The sequence below is a fragment of the Nycticebus coucang genome, chromosome 16, assembly GCF_027406575.1.
Source record: "Nycticebus coucang isolate mNycCou1 chromosome 16, mNycCou1.pri, whole genome shotgun sequence".
NCBI lineage: Eukaryota > Metazoa > Chordata > Mammalia > Primates > Lorisidae > Nycticebus > Nycticebus coucang.
The window spans coordinates 12,866,288-12,883,118 of record NC_069795.1 but is presented as its reverse complement, the minus strand read 5'-3'; the positions used below and the strand labels follow the sequence as shown (position 1 = coordinate 12,883,118).

Below are 16,831 nucleotides of genomic sequence, written 5' to 3'. Positions count from 1 at the left end.
ATGGCAGGGGCAGGGAAAATAGAGGACCCTTTCTAGAAGCCTAGCTGAGAAGGAAGAGGTGAGGCTGGAGAGAGTCCCAGGAAATGCAGAGAGTAGGGGCATTTTGGCATCTGTAAGACATAAGCAGACTGCCCCTGTTTCCACACACACGCTGTCTCCCTGGGCCACCCCTATGTCACAGCACCAGCCCTGGGCTCCCAAGGCATAAACCTCCCAGGGGCATCTCCAGATCTGAGAATTCTCTTGAGAGCCCCCTCCCATCTCAAGTGCAGGCCAATATTGTTATTATTTTCTTAATGAATTTCTCATCCTTCCTTCCACACTGCCTGCTCCTACTGATTTTCCCTCTCCCTGCTGGCAGCACCACTCTTCCTCCAGCTCAGGATGTGAAATCATCTTTGGTAGCTCACTCACCACTGGAGACCCGGGGAGTAGAGCCCTGTGGGCCTGCTGCCTCTAGCTGTATGAGCTTACAGAACCTTCCCATTCTGCATTTGCAGCCACAGAATTGATGTGTGTGTGCGTGTACACATGTGTGTTTTACAAATAGCCCATCTCTTAAGGCTGCTGGGAACATTACATCAGTTAACATACGAGTGCCGAGAAGGTGCTTGGAACAGTGAACCAAACTTTGCACGGTCTCTGAAATTCTCTCCTCTGTTTCCTGTTCTTCAAGCCCTTAACTCCCCCCATTGTGTATTCTGAGATTGCTTCCAAACTGCTCTCCCTGCCTTGGGGGTCATCCTGTACACTGTCCTCAGAGGACAGTAGTATCAGACCATCTCTTTAAGCTCCCTGCTGCTTTCAGGATAAAGTCCAAATCCTTTTAGCAAAGCCTTCAAAAGCAGTCACTGTCTTGCTGCATTCGTTTGCCAGGCTGCCCTGCCAGCCCACGGCCAGCACCGCACAGCACTCCCACCCACTCTCCTGAGCCGTCATGCATTTCCCTCTTGCCTGCTTCCACCGACTTCCTGCTCTTTCTCTCATGATCCAGCTCCTCTCCTGCCCCCAGGGATCTCTCCCGCCTCTGACGCAGCAGCTCTTGTCTGGGCCACACCCCGCTGACACTCTTTCACTGTTCCCCACTGCTAGACACCTGCTCCCACAGGTGGTTTTTGTCTCTCCGGCTCCACTGCCCGGCCTACAAGTGCAAGGCAGGCTCTTCTTGCTGGTTTTTCTGACAGTACATAGCACAGAGCTTCACCCTCCATAGGTGTCCAGTTAAGATGGCTTTATGCCAGGGTGCTGAGAAACCTGTCCTTGCGTTTATTGGTTTATTTTATTCATTCATTCATCAGTTATTTATTGGGTTCTACAGTGGGCTAGACATGGGAATTTGATGATAAACAAAACATAAATAGTCCATCGTGGAGCTTATGTTCATGTGGGAGAATTGGATTCTCAAATAAATAAGAATAACTCAAAGAGTGGCAAAGATCATAAAGGAACCAAGAACCTTCCTTCAATGTTCTTCATATTTACCTGCCCCACACGTAGGACCTGCTACATAATTTGCAGGGCACAGTGCAGAGTGGCAGAGCATTAAACCAAGTTCAGAGACTTCCAGGACCTGACCAGGAAGCTGGCCTTGCCCATATTGGGTACTTTCGTGAGACAGAAAATAAGCAGAGAAACCCTTCATTTGACTTGAAATCCAGCTCAGTATATTTCTTTTCAGAGGATGCCATAAGCTATGAGGTGGCCGTGTGTGGATCACAGCATGAAGTTCTGTGGCTGTTTCCTGCCTTTCAGATTGCTTGTCTTACTCAGCTCTGCAAGTACTATCCAGAAGGTGCTATGGGAAACAGAGATGCAAAGTCATTGTCAACAATCAGCACTTCGGAAGCCCCTGTCTGCCAGGAGTGAAAAAATACCTCACTGTGACCTACGCCTGCGGTAAGAGCAGACCCAGCTGCCTGAAGACCCTGCCTCTTTGTGGGGCGCTAATGACATGGACGGAAGGAGTTTGCGTGGAACAAGCCACACAACTCTCCTCCTGCTGCTGAATAGCCCAGATATCCAAGAGTCCCCCCTTTTTTCCTATCCTTTTTTCTTGTTTATAACATTCACATCAGATAAGCAATAGAATTTTCTTGGGTCAAAATTTGTTTTAAAAGTGCTTTGAGCAATCTGATCGGCAGTGGGGAGGGTAGGAGAACAAGAAAATAAGGGTACAATTGATACCAGTGATTTTAATCTTGGTTCTTAAGAGGCTGTAGAATTTATTGGGATGTCATGCAAGTTCACGGCGGTACTGTCTGGCTCCAGTGTGACCTTCCCTGTTGCTTTCAGGCCCTGAATGACCAACTCGCTGTGCTGCCAATAGCTACTTTATCGACGTGCCCACAGCATTGAGTCAACAGATCAAATGCTTACCCTAAAACAATTAAAAATGTTACACGACAGCATTACTTTGTTTTCCTAGTGTCTTTAAATAATAAAACGAAATGCTTGCTTTGTTTAGATTCTAATTTCATAAAGCTTCTTAAAAACAAATCAGCAGTTCACTATTTCCTGAGTGTACTGTGGAGTTCCAGTTTGTAATCCTACTATGCTGACTGTTTTTTGCTTTTCTTTTTGAAATCAGCATGAAAGCAAAGGACAAGCAAAAAGAACTATAACCAAGGAACTTGATCCTTATGTTCTTGGAAACTTCTTTTTCTCCTGCCAAACATCCCTGGGCACTTTTTTTTTTTTTTTTTGGTAGCAGCTTGGTTGAAAAACCATTCACAGACCACACAATCCACCTGTGAAAGCATACAAGATGAATGGTTTTTAGTGTAGTCACAGAATTGTGCAACCATCACCACAGTGAGTTCCAGAATATTCTAATCACCTCTGAAAGAAACTATCCTCTACCAATTATGCCCCCCAACCCACCCCATAGGGACACCTGTCCCCAGCCCCAGGCAACCACCAATCTACTTCCCGTCTTTAATGGATTTTTGCCTCTTTTAGGCATTTCCTATAAATGGGAGCACCCGAGGCCCAATCCTTGGTGTCTGCCTTCTTTTCTTAGCACGTTTTCAAGGCTCATGCACGTTTGAGCGTGTATCAGCGCCATGTTCCTTTTTATTCCCTTACATCCTGACCTAAATATTTTGTTCTCTTCATTATCAATGTTGTGATAAGGACCATGAAGCCACTGTGTAAATGTGTTCACGAGCACCCACACTCATGTGACAGGAGCCATGGCCAAGCAGCAGTGGGTGGCTGAGGTTCCCCTAGGAGCCAACATCCGTCTCCTGAGGTTCTAGAACTTCAGCCTCCTTCGCTGAGGGTTGAATGAGGAGCAGGACTTCAGCCTGCTGAGGTCTGACGCGTTCCCAGGGCCATGGCTCCTTCCACCCAGTGTTGAGATGAGCTTTCAGAGCCTAGGGCCCACGTGTCTCAGTTCAAGCTTTTTTCCCTCAGTCATGCACTCATCAGGATGGCGCGGGCACGTTCTCTGTGTCAGGAGCTGTCCCGGGTGCCAGGGATTCCGCAGGAAACAAAGAGGCATGGTCCTGTCCTTCTGGGGTTTACGGTCCGGGGAGAGAGATGGACATTGAACAAATAGACACACCTATTGTTACCCATCGTGATAAAGCTATTTCAGAAAAGGGCAGGATATGACGAGGATAGCAGTGGAGTGGCCCTAGTTTATCCTGGGAGAGGTGGTTCAAAAAGCCTTCCAGAATACTCCTCTGAAGTGAACTTGCAGCCGCATGCTAGGAGGGTGGGTGGCATCGGGACATTGGGTGCTGAGAGGTAGAGGAAGGGAGCTGGCGAGGAGGAGGATGGTGCTGGAGAGGTTGGGACCAGGTCCTGTGGGGTCTGGGGACGAGTGCCAGTCAGGTTCTGGGCACACAGGATACCTCGTTGAACTTGATTCTCCACCTCGTTGAACTTAGAGATGTGGTTGTGACTCCGTGTCATCAGTGTCATCGCTTCTAGGCCAGAGCATAAAGGAGGCCTGTGAGGTCTTCATGGGCACGTTGTCTCTGCAGGGGGGGCCGCAAGGACGTCTTGGCTGCAGGGTGGAGGACGGATGAGGTGGCAGAATAGAAGCGGGAAGACCAGGAGGCTGCAACGGGCGGACGACTTAGCCAGAGTGGCACCAGGAGACATGTAAAAACTGGGTGGCTTGGAGAACCCTTCGGAAAGTGGAAATGAGAGATACTGAAGAGACCAGGGATGCTGGGAGGACTGGGGTCCAGGAGAAGCAGAGAGGGGGAGGTGGATCTTCGATGGGAGGGCGGGGGGCCTTGGAACTCCTATCATGTGGCCTGTGTCTTCTCGAAAACAGTGTGAGATGAGGACCTCAGCAGTGATACAGGGGGAGAAGAGAGGGGTTTGGGGAGTTGAGGGCCCAGGAGAAGCGTACGTGACAGGGCTGACTTGAGAAGTGCAGTGGCAATGTGGCCAAGTGCGGTGGCGACATTGACCTGAGGTTCTCGGGACAGCTGGTCTACCCAGCTGTGTGGCTCCCTCTAGGGCTGGCCGGCAACAACAGAGAGCGGCGAGAGGGCCAGAGTGGAGGGGTTTCCAGGGAGGTGGGAGCAAGAAGGGCTGAGAGATGGAGAGCAAGTGCATGGAGAGGAGGTGGGAGTGTTGAGAGTGTCCTCCTTATCTCCCGTGGCAGTGTCCCTTGATCATCAGTGTGGTCCCCAAGCACTATTCCAAGGGAGGGGGTAACTCTACCATGCAGCAGGCAGGGTCGCCCCACACCCGTGACAGACACTTTCCACTTTCTAAGTAGCTGACATTTTTTTACCTGAGATAATCAATGCTTCATAATAAAATGAGCTTTGTGTTAAATTATTTTTGCCCAACTGTAGGCTAATGTCAGTGTCCTGATCACTTTGTTGGGTAGGCTGTGGCATGCTGTTCAGTAGTTTAGGTGATTAAATGTGCTTCTGACTTACAATATTTTCAACTTCCAGTTGGTTTATAGGGATACAGCCCTATCGTGAATGGAGCAGCATCTGTACTTCTATCGGGGTAGCAGACTAACAGAGCGGTGAAAGACCATCTTCAGGGTGCTGAAAGAAACTGACTGCCAACCCATAATTCTTTCCTTAGAGGCCGACATTTTTAAACACCCCCCACCCCCACCAGATGGCCCTTCAGGGTGAAATCTGAATCGTTAGAACATGATTCGCAGCTCTGCCCATTTTGTAGCTCACCGAAACTACATGAACCCTAATATTTTTTAAGTTCTCTGGACTGATATGGAAGCTGACTTGAGGATTCCAGAGAGTCCCAGCAGTTGGTGTCCAAGTGAACCTGTCTTAGTTAGGGCTCTGGATGCGAGTGAAGGGACTGAGTTGACCTGGTTTGAGCCATAAGGGGCGGGGAGGCACCGTATGGCCAGAAGTTCAGCTCCAGCAGCTGGTCAGGAAAGCAAGGCCTTGCGATGGGGCTGAGCCCGAAACTGCCCTGGAGAGCATCTGTCCCCGTCTCTCTCTGTTCTCACTTCCTTATTCTCTCCTTCTCTCTCTGCTTCCTCATTCTGTCCCCGTCCCTGCCACGGCAGAAGCCTCTCTGAGCCTAGGCCTGATGGAATTTGGCCACTCCAAGGCCCTGGGTAGTATTTAATGTCATGGTTCCACCAGTGTGGAGACTTGCAGCCTTTCCATCTTTATTTTGACAGAAAGATAGTTCCTTGGCTGGTTTGGGCTGGGCTGGTGTCAGGCAACTTTGATCAGCTCTGGCCAGAGACCAGGCAATGTGATTGCAAGCGTAGTTGTTGGAGGGGAACCCAGCCCGTCCTACCACCCGAGTCGGGATATTCTTAAGATCAGGGAAGAGCCATTAGGCATCTCTTCTTCCAGTGCCACGCGTCCAACCTCTGTGTCCACCTAGGCTTTGCTATGTCACCCAGCAAGCTCCTTCTGTTGACCTAGTACCCCACCCCAGGAGGGCAGAGTGTTCTGTCAGGGGTAAGCGCTAAATCATGACATGCCATCCCTGTTTCGGAGAACTTCATCTTTGAAGAAGCACATGGCACCGATCTCCGGAATGGCCCTGCCGGGCAGGAGTGCCTCAGCCACAGCCTGTGCTTACTGCACAGCCAGCCAGGGTGTTCTGGGGGAGAAAAGGAAATGAGCATCTGCCTGTCAGAGGGACACTGGTGTCCATCAGGTAGTGGCCAACTGCTCTGCAGCTGAACCCAGCTGCCCTCTATTTTTAGATCATAAAGGGACAGGGTGAGGGGACATACTCTTGTATTGTGGCCTTAATTCACGTCACACGTGTTAACTGAGCACCAGCTACAGGCAGGCATGGAGGTGGGGGTAGGGAAACTGTGTCAGCAGTATAGCTCCTGCCCTCACGGGCTGCAGGACACAAGGTGGTCAGTTCCATCCTGTGGGGCCATGGGAGGGGGCCTGGGGGACTTGGGGACCAGGAGAGTTTCCCAGAGGAAGGGGCATTTAAAGCAAGAGAAACCTTGGGGGGGGGGGGGAGTGGCAGGTGGAAGTAGGGAGGAGGGAGGGCGGAAGTAATGGCCTTGTAGACCAGGAGGTGAGCTGGGAGCAGAGACAGCAGGGACCTGGGATGGGCAGCTGAGGTTTGGCTTGTGCCCAAGGGTGAGGTGAAGCCATTGAAAGGTTTTCTCCAGAGACATTATCAATTTGCATTTTTAAAAAGATCACTCCTTCCTTTTTCATAGAGCTTCATTTAATTATAGTTCTGCTTTCTCCCACACCACCACTGCTTTTAAGCTGAGTGGAGAACTCAGCTCTTCCCCTTGAAGAGCCTCAGGGGAGTGATTTGGGATGGGGACTTTGCTTTTCTAACTGTAGCCCACAAGCCTGGCTGGTGTCAGGGCACTCAGAACACAGCATTTGGTCATTGATTGGGTTTGGGGATCCATCACTCAAGCCTTCTTCTTTAATGTACTGCTAAAGCTTTGCCATTAGATAAATTTCTTAGAAATGCTGGGTTTTAGGCTTTTCTCCTCCTCTCAGACCTGGAGAACTCAGCCAGGTCTCTCCCGCCTCTCTACAGAGAGGGCTCTTTCCCAGCCCACTGCTCCTTGAGAGTCACCATCCCTGGGATAGCCAGCATCCCCACCCTGACATTTCCCTGGGGCCACTATAGCTTCTCCTAGATGGTGGGGACAGGCAAAATGGTGGCACAGGGTTTGGAGCTGCCCACGCAACCTGGGCACCCCCTGAGGAAGAGAAGCAGCTAAGTAGAGGTCACTTTTGTCTCTGATGTGAAAAATTATTTTGGACCCAAAGTCCAACCTGTGGAGATTCTCTATAGAAGTTTGCACTGACACAGATTTGGCAAAAAATAGATACACAAATCAAGGCGGGGGGCCCCTGCCAAATTTAACAAACCATTCAAGTCCATTAGAATGGTTATGATTTCACCTAAATAGACTCAGCGGGGACTTCCTGAGTGGGAATCACTTTGCCATCTTTACAGTCCTTTAAAATAATCTGTTATCCAATTCCCAAAGGCTGAATGTCCCACAGACAGAATAGCTTCATGGCAAGAGTGCAGTGTAAGCCACCCCAGGAGGTGAAGGTTTGGGTCTTCCTAGGTGAATGGAGCATCTTTGAACCTTGTTTCTTCACATCTGCAGGGATGGGTAATGACACGTCTGCACCAGGCCGCTGGGAGGATTGTGGGAGATGCACTCTTTAAACTTTGCGAGCAGGCTCCCGCACATCCTGGGACTCTGTGGAGAATGGTTAGCTGGTGTTTCCACACATGTATTTAAAGTGGAGAGGGGCGGGTTTGAGGGGTGTTAGTCACACCCCAGTCCCAGTCTCACTCTGAACCAGTTTGAAACAAGGAGATGCAAAAATCGACAGATATGTTGACACCTGTTGATGGTCCCAGCAGCAGAGCCACTTTTGCATAGCAAATGGGCAGGTTTCCTGCCGTGGCCTGTGTCATACATTGGCAATTTATTCTTATGAGTCCATGGTTATTCTGCAAAGCTCATCCTAGAATGTTGTACCTCTCTCAGCTTCTCTGTAAAATTCTGGCTCTTTCTCAAACTGGCATTTGCAGAGAGCCAAGGCCCTCCTCTGGCTGGAGGGTGAGGAAAAGCCAAATGTGAAAAGCAGTGCCGTCTTCTCAGGACCCCGAGTGAGCAAGAGCTTATTTAATCAGAAGGCATTTTCCAGCAGCACAGCTCAGCTCTCCAGGGCTCTGCCACGGACCTGGGATGAGTGGCGTCCCCCTGGAAAGCCAAGGGGCATTCCTCTGAGGCCCTGGACAGCTTCAGCTGTCTCCAGCATCTTCACTGCACCTCCCTGGAAAGTCTCCCTCGCTGCTGATGGGCACAAAGGCGCCAGGGCCTCCTGTACATGAGCAATGAACAATCCAGGAGCATCTCTGCTTGCTCGTCCTGAGACCTCATGGAAGAATTTAGTTAAGCACGTCAAGAAAAGAAATGAGGTTTTTTTGCTGCTGAAGCCAGTTCTTTTTTTAATAAAGTAGTGCAGTTGAACTTGCACCGTTTGTATTGGCTTCCCCTCTATTTCCTGTTGCTACTTTTCCCCGATTTCTGCTGGGCTAAAGAGCAAACAAAAATAAGCAGTTTTCTGCAACAAGAATATGTGGTTTCCTCTCCCTTTTCGCAGGCTGTGGCCATGTGCGTGGCCTGCAGAATTCTTGCTTCACCCTCTGCTTCAGCTGCGCTGTCATCTACTGGCTGCTTTGCCCGGGGATTCTCATATCCCATGGTTTATTCTTAAGGTCAGTTTGACAGGATCTTTTTTTTTTTTCTTTTTGAGACTGAGTCTCAAGCTGTCGCCCTAGAAAGAATGCCATGGGCGGCGCCTGTGGCTCAGTCAGTAAGGCGCCGGCCCCATATACCGAGGGTGGCAGGTTCAAACCCGGCCCCGGCCAAACTGCAACCAAAAAATAGCCAGGTGTTGTGGTGGGCGCCTGTAGTCCCAGCTACTCGGGAGGCTGAGGCAAGAGAATCGCTTAAGCCCAGGAGTTGGAGGTTGCTGTGAGCTGTGTGAGGCCACGGCACTCTACTGAGGGCCGTAAAGTGAGACTCTGTCTCTACAAAAAAAAAAAAAAAAAGAAAGAATGCCATGACATCATAGCTCACAGGAACCTCCAACTCTGGCTCAAGAGATCCTTTTGCCTTAATTTTTCTATATTTAGTAGAGACAGCATCTTGGTTTTGCTCAGGCTGGTCTTGAGCTCATGAGGTCAAGCAATCCACCCACCTCAGCCTCCCAGAGTTCTGGGGTTAACAGGCATGAGCCACTGTGCTCGGCCAGTTTGGCGGGATCTTAAACCACCTTCCAAAGGAGTTGATTACACGACCTTCTACAGTCCTTCCTGATAATATTTAGCAAATCTCTCTTGCATAGTCTTAGAATTCTCCTTAGGTTTATCATGGAAGCAGAGAGACAGAAAGGGGCTGGGGAGAGGTCAGCAGTGGACCTTGAGTTGGTCACAGTCATTTTGCTTTACTGCAAAAGCAGTTCAGAGTTACCAGCTTTATTTTTAAGTAAATATAATTGAGAGATTTTTTTAATACATTTGCAGTTGTGCAACCATCACCACACCCTCGTCTTAAAATATTTTCATGAACCCAAAAAGTTCTCGCATGCCCATTTCCCCCTGCTTCCAGGTAACCACTAATGTAGTTTCTGTCTCTAGAGTTACCTTTTCTGGATATTTTGTATAAATGGAATTATATGCTAGATGGTTTTTTGCGGCTAACTTCTTTCACTAAACATAGTGTTTTTGAGGTTCAAAACACTGTGTTGAGGATTACCAACATTTAATTCCTTTGTATTACTGATTGTATTCTATGGGATGAATATACCACATCTTGTTTATTTATTCATGTTGTCATTTATTTTAACATTGTAAAATGGACTTCAAATTTCACCTTTCTGGGACATTTGTGATCACACAGGTACCAATGTGTGTGTATATATGTGTATCTAACAGGAAGGGTGATTCTTATATTGACTTGAAAGTGATTTTTAAAATCTTATCTGCATTGCACTTTAAAAATATACTAAGCACACACTTTTTTAATATGCCAAGTATTTAAAATATTTCTTTTTGGCTTTTAGTTCCAAAGAACATTCTTGCAGCGATTGATCCAGCCGTTGCTAATCTAAAACCTTCTTCGAAGCAGAAAGACGCTGAATATGGTAATTTTTATGGTATACTACCAGCATTTCTAAGTAAAAGTAATCTGACCTCATGTGCCCACAGGTGGGTGCACTGTGGAAAGGAGGTGTGTTTGAGCCACAGGTCCTGGTGGTGACAGTGCTGCCGCTGATGGCTGCCCCGTTTTGTTTTGGTTTTATTTTTCAAATCAGAAGTAGAATAAGCCGCCCCTTTGTTCTCTTTTCACTTCCTAAAAGAAAAATTACTTCAAAAAGGAGATGTGCTCAGAAATAAATTCAGGGTTCTTGGGTTATATCACGAGCTTATTGCAAAGATGCTCCTATAGGAAGGAACCCTGGTGGGCCAGAGCCAGCACGGACCTACGGGTACACACCACCTTCCTCCTTATTTCACTTGATTTTTGTAGATGGGGAGGAGTGAACATTATGACTTTCTTATCAAGTCTAGAATGGAATCCAGACCCACGGGGCTCCCGATGGAAACTACAGAGACCAAGTTGAGCTTCTAGGATCTTAGGCTTTGGGTGGTGAGAGTTTGTCCTGTGTCCAGGCAGCCCCATCACGGGCTCACTGAGCTCTATCCCAGCTGAGTAACCAGGCATCTGAAAGCAGACTTGCCTCACATTTTACTGTCAGTTGCAAAAGCAACCTAACACAACCTCACTCCAATAATTCCAGGTTGTACTATTTGGGGTCAACAGAGAGATAGCAACTCCATGGTTAAAGTGATACATTATTAAGCCTCCAAGAAGCAATACAGGCCACTGCCCTAAGGATGGGAAACAACACTGGTTCCCTTCTGCAGCAGAGTGGGTGAGCTGCCCCTAAAGTTGGAACCGACACTTTAAAACATTTCTAATCCCTTTTCTAATTTAATATTTTCAGGGACTGCTTCCTGAGCACTCTTTCTGGCTTAGTCTCCTATAAATTAGTCAGAGGCCCATTTGATTTCGATGACTTTTAATTATTCTGGCAGTCCTGGGTTAGGAGCAGTGGGAGTCCCTTGGGACAGGCGTACTGTGAACAGCTGGGATTAATTGGTCTTGCATTTTTTATGAAACAGGTATAAACTTTGACCCAAGCGAATCGAGGGTTCTGAGGAAAGATGGAGTTATTGTTAGCAACTCCCTGGCAGCATTTGCTTACATTAGAGGTAGGTCAATGAGTCGAAGCTTCCTGGAATGCTGATGGATTTACTAAAATTTATTAACAAATGTACTGTTCAATTACAACACTCAGCTGAAGAGAAATGGCTTCAGTTTGACATGCCAGCTGAAGTCTTGTAGCTTCAGAAACACAGAGACATGAATTCAGGTGCAGTTGCAACCAGGCAACCAAAAGGAAAACCACAGCAACAAGATCGTCACATGATTTATGAGTTGGGCTTCACGGAGATTTCCCCATTGGAAAAGTAGGAACCCGGGCACCATGTGAGGATGTTCAGCACACCCCTGGGTGAAGGGCTCCACTACAACTTGAACTTTACCTTAGAAATGAGAATAATATAACCTAAACAAGTGCACCTTCATATTAATCTGAAAGAAAAGAAATATAGCAAAATGTAGGGTAATAGCAGTAATTGATCATTTTTAAAGAGTACTATAAAATATTTTTAATAAGGATAATATTTAAAAAATAAAAACGTAAAAAGAAAAGTAGGAACCCAAGAAATGCATTTTCCAAGTGTACAAGTTGAGAAGGGCCTGGGATTATTGAATTTCCACCACTGGCTGGAAGAAAAACGAGCCAGAAGATCACTTAGTAAACAAAACAGGTCATGCCTCATGAAGACAGAACCATGTTCTTAGTCGTGAGTGTTATTTCTCACAGTTACCAAGGATTCCCTTGTTAATCTTCCCCATGAGGATTGATCAGACTCAGCCCTCCCGAATTAGCAGAGCAAAAAGGTTTGCACAGAGGTCGGCCGTGCTGCGGGCCCCTTGGTGAGGGGAAGCATGTGTACAATCTTGCCTCACTGCCCTCTCCACTTACTGTAAGATCAGCGGTTTTCAACTTGTGTGTGGGTCGCGACCCACAGGAACTGTAGTAAAAGGTTGTGGCATTAGGAAGGTTGAGAACCACTGCTTTAAGATAGAGCATATTTCGGAAAGTCAAGTGCAAGTTTTAACAAGGTCTGGTCTGTTTGACTCTATTCAGAGACGCCCAAACTTTGGAGATCTTCAGTAAAATAAATAGACATTTACGTAACTCATAACAGTATTACTACTCAAGGCCTACAGAGATGGGACTATTTGGGGTAAGCTTGTCTTAGAGGAATATAAAAACTTAAGGGAACTCTTGGCGTGGGAGGCAGAGAGTTAAGTCTTGCAGTCCCCTGACTTTCCATCACCTGTCTTCCTACACCAGTATTCCTCCTGTGTGTAGAGTGTGGGGTGTAGTTAGTTTTCTCTGTGAATCTTCTCTTTTCTAACCACCCTTCCATTTCCACATCTTGCTGTTTCTGATAATTGTCATTGTTTAAAATGTAAAGATTCCATGGGAGGCCCAGGTGGGAGGATGACTTGAGCTCAGGAGTTCTGGAGCAGCCAGAGCACGAGCAAGATCCGAGAAAAACTAGCTGGATGCCATCATGGGCACCTGTGGTCCCAGCTTCTCGGGAGGCTGAGACAAGAGGATCACTTGAGCCCAAGAGTTTAAGGTTGCTAAGAGCTATGACACCAGGGCAGTCTACTGAGGGTGACATAGTAAGACTCTGTCTTAGTCAATCAATAGCCAGGCACACTCGCACAATCAATAGTAGTGCACACTCGTAGACCCAGCAACTCAGGAGGCCGAGGTAGGAGGATGGCTTGAGCTCAGGAGTTCAAGGCTGCAGTGAGCTATGATCAAGCCACTGCACTCCTGCCTGGATGACAGAATGAGACTCTGTCTCCAAAAAAAAAAAAACAAAAGTGAACTATATGGAAAAGCAAGCAGGGGAGTAATGACCGTGGCATTTAGGTGGTAGTCATCTTGATGGCGAGGCCCGGGCATGAGGAAGTACAGTGAGACCAGTACAGGCTCCCAGGCCAGTGCTCATTCGCAGCACAGCTGCCTGTTACAGTATTAAAGGTAATTCACTAAAGAAAGGAACATAGAGGAGGCTATGTATTAATCAATGAAGAGAGTAACTCATGTCCAAAGGATTATGACTAATCTAATTCTGTCTACCCAGAGTCCTTAAAAAAATAAAAAGAGAGTAACAGAGTCTGTCTATGGCAGAGCCAGACCGTGCACCCTCCTCTGTCCTCTGACCTGACCCCTGCTATGTAGACACCAAGGCTGGGGGAGGGCCAGGCCAGGGTGATCATTGTTCCCAGAGGCTTGACCAGGATGGAGTTGTTTCTGTCCAGAACTGGCCCTGGTCTGACTGTAGACGGCTGAGAAAGGTGACAAAGGGATGGGTTCAGTTCCCTCACATACAGGGCTGCTCAAAGGCAGCAGCATCAGCGTCACTGCCGATGGGGCTGGAGGTTTATGTTGAGGAGTGGCTGCCTGGAGAGGCCTAAGAGAGCGCCACAGAAGAGGAGGATGGAGAGGACAGTGTCTGGAAGATTGAGGGCAGAAGGGCTGCAGCGGGAAGGGAGAAGGAGTCAGAGAGAGGAAGGAGAGGGTGAGGTCAGGAGAGTGAGGCTTTGATCTGCAGCGGGGAGAGGGGGAAATGACTTGCCCCCCACGTCAGAGCCTCAGGTCTTGGCATCTTTCTGTGCGTTACTACTAGACTGTTCTGAGTGCCATTCCCCATTCTGCCGCCATACTCAGGAATGAACAAAAGCCCCCACTAGTCTCCCTAAGGTTACTTACGTGTCAGTAGTCAATGAAGTCTGCTAAATACCTTGACCCTTAGGGAAAATATGTGGTTATTAATAGCACTGCAAACACAAATTACTGCCCCTCCCCCAGCCAAAATAAATTTTGGATTAAGACATCTAGGTCTTAAAGAGAGATGAGATCACACTAGCAGGGGTGAAGGCAAGAAAGAACACCACATTTGAGTCCAATGACTCCACCTGCAAGTGAAGGAAGCAGAATGGGGAGGTTTCAGTTTTCAAGAAGATAAACTGTCCCAGTTCCACCTCTCCAGGCAAGTCACAGCGGCCAGATCCTTTAACTGGACATGAAACTCTGCCCTTGAGGTTTGAAGCTCTATTCACAGCTCTGGGGAAGGATGGAGCGAGTGAAGACAACAGTCTTCCTACTTAGAAGGATAGACATGAGCCTGGGGTTGAGATGTACTGAGAAAATGTGGGGATACCAACTGTGCACCCCACCAGGAGCTCACCTGGAACCCGAGTTTCATGGCTGTGTCTGCCCAAAGAGTCCTTCTAACATTGGGTGGTAGCTTCCCCACTGGAGCATCTATATCAGGGGTCAGCACTCTGGCCCATGGGCCAAATCTATAAATAAAGTTTTATTGGCACATAGCATGCTTTTTGGTTAATATACTGCCTGGGTTATTTCTGAAACCTAAAATATTTACTATGTAGCCATTTACTGGAAAATTTTGTCAACTTCCTAATCCATGTTATGAGGGAGTTAAATGGATCATTATTCCCCAGAATAGGGTGATAACAGCCAGAGTGGCACACGAAATATAGTGGGGATAAAGACAGGAAAAAAGCAAGACAGTCCTTCTTACCCAGGTTAATGTAAGGACCCAACATAGGTAATGGGTTAGAACCCAGTCACATGCTACCTATCAGCCTTGTTTTTATTTCTCTTATTATGCTATAGACAACCTGTTTGGATTCAGGGGAAGTTATTAGAACTTTATATTATACTCATGTCTATCTTATTTCTATATTTTATTATACTTTATAAAATTTTTATATTTTTACATTTTATATTTTTATTTATTTTACATTTTATTTTTACATTCAGCCCTGTGTCTATGGGTTCCACATCAACTGCAGATTGAAAACATTTTTTTAAATGGATGGTTTGCACCTGTACTGAACACAGGAAGACTTGTTCATTTTGGTCATTATTCCCTAAACAATACAGCATAACAATTATTTGCATTGTAGTAGGTATTATAAGTAGTTTAAAGATTAACCATACGGGAGGATATGCATGAGTTATATGAAAATACTATGCCACTTTACATACAAGACTTAAGCATCCTGGATTTTGATCTCCTGTGTGGAGAAGGGGATCCTGGTATCAATCCACCATGGATACTGAGAGACAACTAATATTTATACTTATTTTTTAATATAAAGAATGGAATTAAGTTTTGCTAACATTATATTATTACATTCACATATACCTTGTGCATAAATTCTTTATAATCTACTACTGTTACTAATAGCTAACGCTATTGAGCATTTACTATCTGTGTGTATTCTAAGAGCCTTACAAGAATTAACTCATTTAATTATGATAACTTTATAATAGGAAGGTACTATAAGCCCCACTTTATGGATGAGGAAACTATGGCCAAGAAGTTATGTAACTTGTCCACAGTCACAGAGCTAGTGAGTAGCAGACCCCAAGTTTGAACTTGGCAGGGGATCTGGCCCCTCAGCCCCTCTGCTAAGTGTTCTCTCATACACATATATATACTGACTGTATGTGCTCAAAACCTTAAAAATATCAGTGGGGATATATGGTCACTAGGTGTGGGTGGTCTCAAAGGTGCTGGACTGAGGTTTCTCATTAGCCATCTGCTTGGGCAGACGTCTGTGTCCGTGGGACTTTGGACGGGTAAAGACTCACAATTCCTGACCTGTCCTCTTCCTCCCACAGCCCACCCTGAGAGAGCTGCCCTGCTGTTCGTGTCCAGTGTTTGCATTGGCCTGGCCCTCACGCTGTGTGCCTTGGTCATCAAAGTGTCCTGCACCAAGGACTTCCGGGAGCTGCATTTGGGGAGGGAGCATCTGGTGCCAGGAAGTGACCAGGCTGAGGAGGACAGTGAGGATGAAGAGGAGGAGGAGGACTCCTCCGACTCAGATTTTCCAGGAGAACTGTCTGGGTTTTGTAGGACTTCATATCCTGTCTACAGTTCCACAGAGGCTGCAGAGCTTGCAGAAAGGATTGAGCGCAGGGAGCAAATCATTCAGGAAATATGGATGAACAGTGGTTTGGACGCCTCACTCCCGAGAAACATGGGCCAGTTCTACTGAAAACCAGATGCATCTTGATGCAATCGCACTTTCTGAAGAGGGAAGGATCCAAAATGCCCCTCCAGTTCTGATTCACTTGTACCTTCTATGAAGGAGAATTTGTCCTGTCATCCAACACTGGTGAGGCCAGGAAGCAATTAAAGGGATGTTTTAAACTGTTTCCCGCACATGCCAAAATAAATTAGCAGGGAAGAAGTCTTTGTTTTCTGTATTTATTTGAATTCATATCTACACATTAACAAATCTGTTCATAACTTAGAAATCACATTAATTGAGCACTTACAATGTCAGGTTCTATTCTGGCTGCTTTACTAAATCATTTGATCTTCACAGCCTCATGAGATAGTACTGTTACCTTCACTTACAGATAAGTAAATAGAAGATGCTTATGTAGCCATAAAATATCTACACCTGATAGTCAAGTCAGCAGACGTAAGCTCATGAGTGATTTTAACCAGTAACATTTAGAATGAGGGTCAGAATAATTTTTCTTAAAAAGATGACAGATATTTTAGGCATATCCTCTTTGGCATGTCTAGCAACTTTCTGTTGTAGCTGAAAAGCAGCCACAGATAATACATAATGAGCAAATGT

General features: G+C 46.7%; 1 protein-coding gene across 8 annotated transcripts in view; it reads left to right on the top strand.

The window, feature by feature from the left end:
* EVA1C (eva-1 homolog C) overlaps positions 1–16,432 on the top strand; it is a 92,963-nt gene extending 76,531 nt beyond the window's left edge. For 6 of the 8 annotated variants that reach the window (XM_053564757.1, XM_053564751.1, XM_053564750.1 and 3 more), the window contains 4 exons: positions 1,753–1,896; positions 10,053–10,133; positions 11,176–11,265; positions 15,861–16,432. In XM_053564757.1, the coding sequence (XP_053420732.1) occupies positions 1,753–1,896; positions 10,053–10,133; positions 11,176–11,265; positions 15,861–16,237 (692 nt within the window). In that variant the 3' untranslated portion in view covers positions 16,238–16,432. The remainder of the gene's footprint in view (positions 1–1,752; positions 1,897–10,052; positions 10,134–11,175; positions 11,266–15,860) is intronic. The other 2 variants (XM_053564752.1, XM_053564753.1) reach the window with 2 other exon arrangements.
* The last annotated feature ends 399 nt before the right edge of the window (positions 16,433–16,831 follow it).